Source organism: Strongylocentrotus purpuratus, unplaced genomic scaffold (genome assembly GCF_000002235.5).
Source record: "Strongylocentrotus purpuratus isolate Spur 01 unplaced genomic scaffold, Spur_5.0 spur5_scaffold_15, whole genome shotgun sequence".
Taxonomy (NCBI): domain Eukaryota; kingdom Metazoa; phylum Echinodermata; class Echinoidea; order Camarodonta; family Strongylocentrotidae; genus Strongylocentrotus; species Strongylocentrotus purpuratus.
In genome coordinates, this window is record NW_022145600.1 from 33,709,309 (window position 1) to 33,719,882 (window position 10,574).

At 35.9% G+C, this 10,574-nt stretch overlaps 1 protein-coding gene across 2 annotated transcripts in view; it reads right to left on the reverse strand.

The window, feature by feature from the left end:
- The window catches only part of LOC577048 (transcription factor COE3), a 44,352-nt gene extending 34,097 nt beyond the window's left edge, over positions 1-10,255 (reverse strand). Inside the window, exons 1-2 of one of the 2 annotated variants that reach the window (XM_030986270.1) lie at positions 6,083-6,798; positions 2,453-2,609 (exon numbers count right to left, since the gene is read on the reverse strand). In XM_030986270.1, coding sequence (XP_030842130.1) covers positions 2,453-2,599 — 147 coding nt within the window. In that variant the 5' untranslated portion in view covers positions 2,600-2,609; positions 6,083-6,798. Of the gene's footprint in view, positions 1-2,452; positions 2,610-6,082; positions 6,799-8,898 lie in introns of those variants that run through there. The other variant, XM_030986269.1, reaches the window with a different exon arrangement.
- Between the last annotated feature and the right edge of the window lie 319 nt (positions 10,256-10,574).

The following is a 10,574-nucleotide window of genomic DNA, read 5'->3' on the forward strand; positions in this document are numbered from 1 at the left end:
TTATCACATGAGATGTGAACAATTTGGGATACTTACATTAAAGGTTGAGAGTTGTTTAAAATCAATAAATACATAGCCATCGAAAGTCCAGTGATGACTGGGTTGTTTGAGACATACAGTTATGATTATACTTATTTGGTTTGTTCCTATAACCATAGTAATGATTTTTTTTTTTTAACACACGTATAGTGACAAGACGATTCCTAAATTAGAATCAATAGCTAGGTCATACCAATCATGATCAGTTTTCTTGATCTGAAGATTTCGAAGCCACATGAGATTCGTCTAAATCTCTCCATCAAGTATAACGTTGTGCAACTTTTACAATTTTAAACAATTTCGAAGCCATGGATATAATCATATTAACACATCCGTTAAACAGATCGCCTCAATTTCATAATTCTGTTTAGCATGTCATATCGGCAACGTATGATGCTCTCAAAAAGGTCACAATCTATTATTCTGTAGGTTTTTTTTTTATTATTATTAATTAGAACCAAGTGGATCTTATATCAATGCTTTATTTATGTAAACCTAGATTCTGAAATCATTATGCTAGATAACGGGTCAACCTATAAAGGCAATGTCGACAATACATGTAGCAAACAAGAATACAATAACACTTTCTCTCTTTTTCTATACTTGTTTAAATTGTAACTTCAAGCCGGGTTGAATAGACAATATAAAAGGAGAGGATAACGTATGTCATTATACTTAGGGCTGTTGTGTATATAATACCAGGACGGAAGCAAGATGCACACAAAAGCCTTCAACCAGACTCATCAATATAACTCAACTTTTGAACTCAAATTGGCAATCTCCAGTCAGTCGCCATTTTCACTTGTGGCGCTTTTTTTTTTAATAGAAACCAAAAGTGATCCAGAAATTAATTTGGTGCCTATAATGAGGCATTAAATATGTCCAAGGTTGCTTTGAAGTTTGAACAATTGGAGGAGGGGAAGGAAGAGTACGTATACCCCTAGACAGGTACCAATGATGAAACATTAACTCCATGCTATCACCCATTAGCACGTAAACGAGCTAGGTGATTTATAGCTTAATTTCAACTTAACAGCGATACACATGAATGCTTCATGAACACGAATACAAGAAAGCTCTGAATAGGACCTCTTTTTCATTCCGAAAACCTAACTTCTGGACAGGGGTAGAGTTTCCTACTTTACTGCATGGTTGTTGATTGCGGTCTGTTACCCCGTTATTTATTAGTTTGTTTGTTTATTTGTGATGTACGAGATCTTTTTTTTGAAAATTAGTGTAGTGTTTATCTCAATGGGCATTTACATGCACTATGTTCAATTGTAAAACAAATGTTGACTTGAGCCCAGTGCTTGTTTATAATTCAATAAATCATCTTTCAATATAAGTTCAATATGATTCGTTTATGATGCTCTCGTAGGAGAAGTAAAAGGGCATTTTGGCTCGGAAATTGAAACATTTTTCAATTAACGTTGATTAAATAAATAGAATATATAAATGACCAATACTGCATACTAAAATTCACTCATTCTTTAAATGTTATGATGCTTTGTGATTCGTTTATAAGTATATTCATAATCACAACATTATATTTATTCCCTCTTTCCATGCCCTTCTGAACTAACGATTCCTTTAGCCCTGTTACTGTTTATGTCGACCCAAGGCCCTATGGGTTACGCATGACATCAAAGAATGTATCTATCTTAAACTAATAAAAACCGCACATTGATTGCTATACTACAGTTTGCGATCAATAGACATATATCTAACTCACTTTACCCACTGATCAATAAACAGAGGATCTATATTAGGGTGTGAAGACTCGGTTGATAATGTTGGCCTTTGTTACCCTTTTTAGCAGCCGGTCATACTCTCGAATATTATAATTTGTGAATGTATTTCGCTTATTTGTAACGATGCTATTATTCAATATTTAACCCGAAGTTTAAATAGCTATCCTATGGTGTACTATTGTTTTTATTTTGTAAATATATTACGAAACAATGAATAAATCAACTGTATTCTATTGTTTAATTAATAGAGAGATCATTTTATCCTAAGACAAATCCATGTCTATACGGTATTTGCATTAATTTTGTTTCAATATCATTTGATTATTGCATATAAAAAAGATGGATGTGTTTCTTCTTTGTGTTCATTTGCACAATATGTTTATTAACCATTTATTTAATGTCTCGTAAATTAATGTTAAATTGTAAGTTACTGTATCATATTAGAGTTAGATGAAAGCTTCGAGATAATCTTGATTTTAAAAGCATAATACAATAGATGTTTCAATAAAGGTCTGAATTTCAGCTGCTTTTGAAGAGTCTCAGGACTAAAATTAGGATACCATATTCAAAGTAAATATGGTGTCAAAAGATACATTGATTAAACAATGTTCAATATAAAAAATATGACATATAATTTTTAAAAATAAAAAAAGTCAGCTTACCCTTTCTTTTTCGATGAAATCAACGAAGGATGTCCTCTCGACTTCGATGGGTTGACCTGCTCGGTCGTAGAGCGCGATCACGAAATGGAAGAAGTTACTCTTTCGTAAATTACTCGGGGGTTGTTTCTCGAAGTGTGCTCGGGCCATCCCACACGAACTAAAAAAGAAAAGGATAGAATAGAAATTAACAAAAAAATGGTGCATAATTTGCTTACGAATGCATCCTTTCATTCTATCAATTTCACTAAAATATAATTCAAGAAAAACATTTATTTTCCCATACAAAACACGTCATTGAAAAACATAGGGTAACAATGAATAACAATAATCAACTGAACACTGTCACTTCAATTCAGATTCAGATTTAGATTAATTGTATTGGTCCATTTGGAAATTCAATTGTTGGCATTACGTAAAGCACATGAACAATATACAATAACAAAATAATAAACACAAATAGATAATACAAAGCTGTATCATTCCATAATAAATTTTGTTGGAATTGACACAGAATAACGAAGAATATAATTATGAACACGGTAACGTATTGGTTTAACGATACGAATAAGTATTTGGCAAAGTTATCAATGCATTTGTTTTGATATAAGTTTCGATGGAATTGCATAATTTCGAGTCGAGTCGATCTAAATAAATAAAACTTACAAATGCTAAACAAGAAGGCTAAAGGGTTTAAAACAAACACATTATTAGTATCAAAATTAATATAAAAATTAAAAATATAATTGTTCATGATCATCGTGAACATTATAGAAATTAATCGAATACTATCGTTTTCCTTATGATTATTTTCTGTAACAAAAGAGATCAATCAAATTATTCCTGAAACTTTAACAGAATATTTTTAATGGTTAGCTGTTTGCAATAATTGGACTATTAAAGAGATAGGCCACATAAGAAAATTTACTGATAGGCCTACTTCATAACAACAAGCATCCCCAAAAGAACTAGGCGAGCCGGGAAACTGTTTCCTTACATCTCCCTCGTCGGCTTATCATGAATATTCATTAAAGTTTACTTGTATTTGTAAAAGCGCCAAATTTATCCAAATCACTTAACTTCAAACGATAAAAACATATTATTATATGGTTAATATTTCGATCACTTCTGATTATTGGTGGAATGCCTTCCTTCTTATCAGGCTCAAGCAAGAGAAGAAAAATAATTTGCTTCAGGTCTTCTAAGATACCTTACCTGTTCGTTGGTATAGTGTTACCAACTCTTATCGTTGAGATGGGAGAGTTAGACACGATAAAGATTTCCGAGTTTATTTTGGAGGAGATACTTCACATTTTCATTTAAGGTAATATGTCTCACTCTGACCACATAGTCTAGTCATGATATATCAGTCATGAATATCCAAAAATGATAAGAGATACTGTAACCATTAGCTCCTATCTGATATACCCTTCCTATTCACGTTAATTTCTGGGAAAATGAAATTGAGAGGAAATGAAATAAATACATTTATTGACTATAACCGGTGCTTTTTTTCTTTCATTCTAACACCAAAACTACGTTGTAACATACTGTAATTACTTCTAATTTTACGAGTTCAATTGGAATAATGAAGAATAAATGAAATCATAAAAATATTTTTAGTTCACTTTATTATCAACATTTACAACAAGTTAACAAGGGTTGAAAGCACTGCTGGTCAACTACTGCGTATAACTGCGTTAGAATAAATCAACTTAATTATTATTTCATATTAGCTTACTAAAATCTGAGTTATATAACTATACATAAGAATATTATATATGTATAAGAATAAGTATAAGTATATATCCTATTGTAAGAAATTTAAATCTCATTATACTTGTAGATAAATATTATGATATCTAATAATAATTAACCCTAACTACATGAAATAGGTGTATTCTAAACCCCAATGGTTGGTAATTAGATACGGTTGATTGGTAATTTGGCTTCTACGTTCAGTGATTACTATTGTAGAAATGCATGAATGATTATAGACCCCAAAACAACCCATGTGCAGGCCAGTATACTAATTTTATTAAAATGAATGATTTTCCTCCTTTTAATTAGACATCTTATCAAATAAATAACGTGAAAAGTAAAGACTCGTATCACAAAGAATCACAAAACTTATTCTTGTGACTATTTTTAAACTGCAGCCATTGTTGTTATTCAACGGCTTCGAGTTCTAGCCCGACGGTGGACCGGTGACGAGCTAAGAGCAATGGGGCTCGGTCCCCGTAATAGGAGGCGAGTACTATTACCTTTGACTATGGTACGACTACACTACCTATGTGATCAAGCCTGGTGAGCCATGTTTGAAAACAAAATGTTCGTATGTTCTTCTTATGTTATCTGTAGTATAAAAGTTCATCATTTATGAGGTATATTACTTGGCGTTATTTAACTGGTCTTAGTTTATCACACTTGCACTATTGAAGTTTAGACTAACGTATTTCCACACACCAGGCCTTTATACAAAGGGAGTCAAGGAGAAATACGAAAGTGAAGAACTGACTAGACGTTGTGTACTGTTCTATAAAGACGAGGGGCAGACTTCGATTAACAGAAACACAACAAAGGGGTTCGAATCGTTAGAGCAAAATACTGAGTAAATTCTAGTTCAATTGTCAGGCCATTTGCTCTCTGCCAAAAGCGCAAATATCGGCAGTTTGAAGAGTGATGTGAAAAAGTAAACAGTGTAAAAAGAAATCTGGGTTATGGACATATTTATAAGGCATTCTGATAACTGGTTTGTACTAAAACCACTAAATGTGCTCTATAAATCGACATAGTTTAGTGCATGTATATAAGGAGTCTTAAGTTTTAAACGAGGGGAAACTGTGACACAGCATTCAAAGCATAACAATTTTCTAAAACAATATTGAAGAGATAATTTATGTAACTTACAAGAACATGTATATAATTGTGTTGGTGAGCTTTAATTGCGTTTCGTTTTGATAAGGATAATTACAGTATTATACATCCCATCTCTTTATGAGTTTTAAGAATTTCATAAACATGCAAATTCTTCAAAAACTACATGACAGCTCTTCAAAATATCATATTCATAATCAGAAAGAGCATTACGGAAGCCATGGCTTCTGTAAATGTTACAAATTATGTAAATATTTTGCAAAGTACGCTTCTATAAATCTGGCACATTTGAGAAGAAAGGGATTTAAACAAGTTACTACAGGCAATTTTACTTGATGTGAAATGTGAACAATTTCATAACAGTTTAAATGCTAATATTTTCATTAAACGAGAAATATGCAATCATATGATATCTTATTTCAGTCATGGCCTTGCCTACAGCAGTCAGGCTTAGAAGTAATATGTCATCATTTTATCGTCTTTTTACATCGAATTTAACTGATATTGGTGATAATCTCAGCAATAGGGTATAGTGCAATTGCGACAGAAATGAGTATGGCTTTTCCCTGTCCTGATTCGTCTTACTCTTATCGCTTCGTTTTAACAAAATATATCAAATATTTAAAATGCCACTTTATTCAAAAATCGTAAAATCTAATATGACTTATTTAAATGTAGCCCGCTTTCTGCGAATAAAGTACATGTAGTTCGATTTATTTATTAACAGCTTTCTAGCGAATTGGCGATAACACTTACCAATCTGGATATTATATAGGAAACAGTATATACTATCAAGGATCAATACCGGATGTTGATAGAAATCAACTCGCGGCGGGAAACCTCCACAATGCAAGAGCCGATGGCACTGAAAAATAATGTCCAGATCACTGTCCCTTTTCAGAAAGACCTACCATCACACAAGTCATGTAGCATTTTTGTTTTCTTGTTTGTTTGTAATATCTGTTGACACTATTCAAACAGAGGAAAATAAGGATGGATACTCCCCAATATCACCTGTTTTTTCTACTGTGAGAGTTGAGAAAAGGTTTGGCCACTATCAATCAATCTCTTGCCACATAAGATCAGCATCCGATTGCGTCCGATCACTTTCCACTTTTTCCTGACCGTCTGCGCGTTTTGAACTCTTCCTTTTCCCCGCGTAAAACTTTTTTTCTCTATAATATCCAACACCGTCTGCATATAGTCATGTATACCGTCACGAGAATGATATTGGGTGTACTCCAGCGCTATTCAAAATGGAAGAAATCTAGCCTATGTGTGGCTGTCAACTGGGTATCGATGCTTTGATTAATATGGAACTCTTGACGTGGCTTTCTCTATTCTCATCTATCACGGGGGCTCTCGGCTATACCATCTCGACAGCCCAAAGCGAACGATGCTACAGAAGTACTAGCACATAGGAATCTAGTACAACTTACACACTGTACATTATTATTGACTATCGCATCGTCCTATACGTAGGCAATACAATAGTGAGCAGAGAGAATATACACGGTGATGACTTGCATCGCTACTCTGCTAAAACATTAGACACCGATGGGACACTGGACAGCAATTAGTGTTTGCTAATTTTAAAGAATTCCGAATGTAAATCCGCCGCATTACTCACCGCCACCGCCCCCCCCCCCCGAGCAACTGACCACGCAATATTAACGATACGCTTCTCACATATTCACTGGTATAGCCAATCCACCTTGTGTTTTCATTTTTCATTTCTTTCGGAACTGGGTTACTTTCGATATGAATATAAAAAGTTGTTTGTTTGTCGTTTTGGTTTGTTTTCCGCGATCCCCTGGTCGAAGTAGCTCCCCTGTCCCTCTTCGCTCTTTGTTTCGAACTCGTTAGGCAGTTGAGCTATAAATCTCTCCGCGCCAAACAGGTGGGTTTTTAATGTTACGAATGTGTTTGTCTCAACTCTTTGACAGACCATGTACAGTCCATCCGGAAATATAAGCGTTTTCAGCCTAAGAAATTTCACCAAATAGTATAATATGGAGGGAGATGGATAAATAAAATAAATGGGGTGCTATCGCCTTGCCCTCGAATTCTAAGAGGTTTAGCCTTGACTGGATAAAAATCAAATAAACGAAAATGCATATTCCCTCACCCTCTTTCCTTCCTTGTGTCAGGACACATTAGCAGTAGCCCTATTCATTATAAATTCCATTTTTCGCCATTCATGGTTTCTATTAGTTCTACAACTTGAGTACAAGGCCCCTATGTATGTACTGTGTTACGATTCTCTCTAATGTCTTGAATTCTTTTATTTTTCACATTGCTACTTATCGTCTTTCATTATGATTGTGACGATTGGTGATAGGAAAAAGAAAAAAAAAACGAAGTTTAATTTTACTTTCAAAGTATTGCATTTTGATGAGTTATATTTTTATCCCAGCATTTTCCAAGCCAGTAATATTATTTCATATGGATTGCAATTGATAGGTGTTCTGAATATTCATTGAATGATCCTACTAACTGATACAATTCATTTGGGAATATTATGGTTTATCATATATTGAGAAAAAAAAATCGTGCACCGTTGCATACGTTTGCTATAAGCATTCTTTTACAAGTCATTTACCTGCACGAAAAAATTCACTCAGAATGTTTTTCTTTGTGCTCCCTATTAATTTTGTTCATTATTTAGTCAGACATAAATAGCGACCTATTGTTTAATTCATTCTCCTCTTTCCAAGATAATATCATTATCAGGGCTATGATATTTTCAGCTCTCATAAAAAACATGTGTAAGAATACTGTTCTATTACATTTTTGGCTCATAAAGACAAAATAACTGTAAAAAAAAGAGTCCAATAAATACTTCCAAAACAAACAAAAGAGAAAGTTATTAGAGGTTCCATCAAAATAGTGGTCTTGCATTCGAAGCAAACATCGTGCACAGTGGTCTAATGGTTTTTAGAAATCAGTTGAAATAGTGATCAATGTACGAAGTAGACTGGTAGAAGTAGAAGTAGTAGTAGTATTAGTAGATGCTTTAGATGGATGTGAAAGGTATTAGTTACTTTAGTTACAACTTACAGCACTATCATCTTGGAAGTAACGTGGTCCTATAAAATTGGCATTATGAAATAGGTCAGTTTTTAATCGTTTTTTTACATAAATGATAGTGGTTTCTATTAGATTATTGCAAGTAAATTAATAAGGGGGCCCTGAATATTGAACACAATTTCAGAGTATAGCGTTTACAATAAAGGCTATATTTGTTGGAATATTTGTTGTATTCTGTTTATACAATTTAGATAGAAGGCCAACGATATAATTGCAACAATAGTCACGTCATAGCTAAAGTTAAGTAAACTTCAAAGTAACACTAGGGTATAAGTTAGAGAAGTATATGTTACAAATTAGTAAATAATGTTACTCTTATAGTTCGGCTTTCATTGTTGCAATTAGATCAACATGATCAAGATGACCCAGGAACAAGTATAACCAGTGGTTTTCATGATGTCTCAGTAAGGGTTGTAAACACTACAACTGTGGTAATTTTGAAGTAAAGTATGTAGGATTTTAAGAAGAAAAATACTGATTACCTGGCACTTTGATCCACCATGGTTGGCTGCATCCAGCCGACTCTAACGGCAGCCGATCCGACCTCCGCCGTGATTATTGGTTCCTCTTTGAGGTTGGTAGAACCCCTCGTCAATGAATCCTGGATCCCGAACATGTGTTTATCAAAACAGGGTATCTGAAACAGTATCACGATGTAACCACGATGACAAACAAGCTCAGATCAAAGCGTATAATGTTCCTTTAAAATTGTGGGGGGAATTGGGCAAGAGAGGCAGATAATCGCTTGTTTATCAGAAAGAGATGATGGCTGTGGGAGATGGTGATTATTATTCTGAACAATTAATGCCGAGTGGTTTTGGTTGAAGAGAAGATGATGAAGCGAGAAGCGCTGGTGTTAGGTCCCTAATGTGTCGTTTGCTGTATCAGCAATTGGGTCTGCTGGGAGACACAGGGGTACGGCGGCCTTTTGGCTCGGTGAACCGCGGGCGTGGTGAGAGGTGAGCGTTTGGAGAGTTGGATGCGCCCTGGTACGTTCGCTGAAGCTGGCTGGGCTTGAAGTGGGTCCGTACGGGATGCTTACAAGCTCGCATGCGGTCTCGAGCGGGCTGCTCAGGGAGACTCCACGGCCACTTGTCGGCTGTCTGATTACTGGCTCATGGGACGAGCGGTCTGTTGCTTCATCGTGCAGATTGGTTTATGCGATGGAGTAAAATAAGAGAGGGAAAATGTAGATTGAGAGAAGATTTGCCTCTGAAATGTGCGGCTGGGTTAAAAGTCGCGGTGGTTTAGAGTGTCGACAATTGATATATTCTCTCCGCAAAGTTCTGTTGGGTAATCTGAATTCAGTAGCAGTGCCTTATCAGCGTGCTCCTCGTTGCGTCCAATCACTATCTACTGGCGATAATAGAAGCTGTACAGAACCATCGACAACCAGGAGATGGTTTTGAAAGCTGACTGGGGAGCAAGGAAGGACTATATAAATGAACGTCAGTTGTGATGGGTATTTTGGGTACAGGTATTGAAATCGCCACTGTCAGTGTGTTTCTGTCATTGTCAAAGGTATATGTTTTGGCTGATCAGATGATGAGGGAGATATACAGCGGTGTCTGGCTCGCTAGCTAACCAAGAGCTCACGTGCAAGGCTGACTACTGTACGGGTGAGTGTTACCTAAACCCAACTACTCTGACTTCTGCTTTCCCCCGATCTCCCGGGGTTCCCTTTTGTTCCCGTCAAGTGCCCGCTGCTGAGCTGGCGATCGTCCCTCTGGACTCCACTCCCTAGGGGGATGCATACCCGGCGCATCCCTCCCTTCTTCCCGACATACACAACGTGCACATCGGCCCCTCACTGCCCCCACACGAAGCCTCATCAGCATATCAAGCTCCGCCCAATTCTGCCTTATTTGGCATAATAGCAAATAGCATGCGCGGAATGTCAATGGGACCAATCGGGCGCGCGTAATCCGTGCTCACTTATTTTCTTCTTCTCCTCCCTCTTCTCGCTCTCCCTCTCTCTACCCCATATTCTCTTTCTATCCTCTATGTCCCTTCCCCTTTCTCTATGGAATATATTTTTCAACACGAATTAGCAAGTTACATACCCTCCGTGCTTTCCCAAATCTCAAAGCACTTGCTCGTTCATCAACCATTACACATTTTCTTGCAGTCAAAGCTTCCAGGCAACTCCGTAACTTCA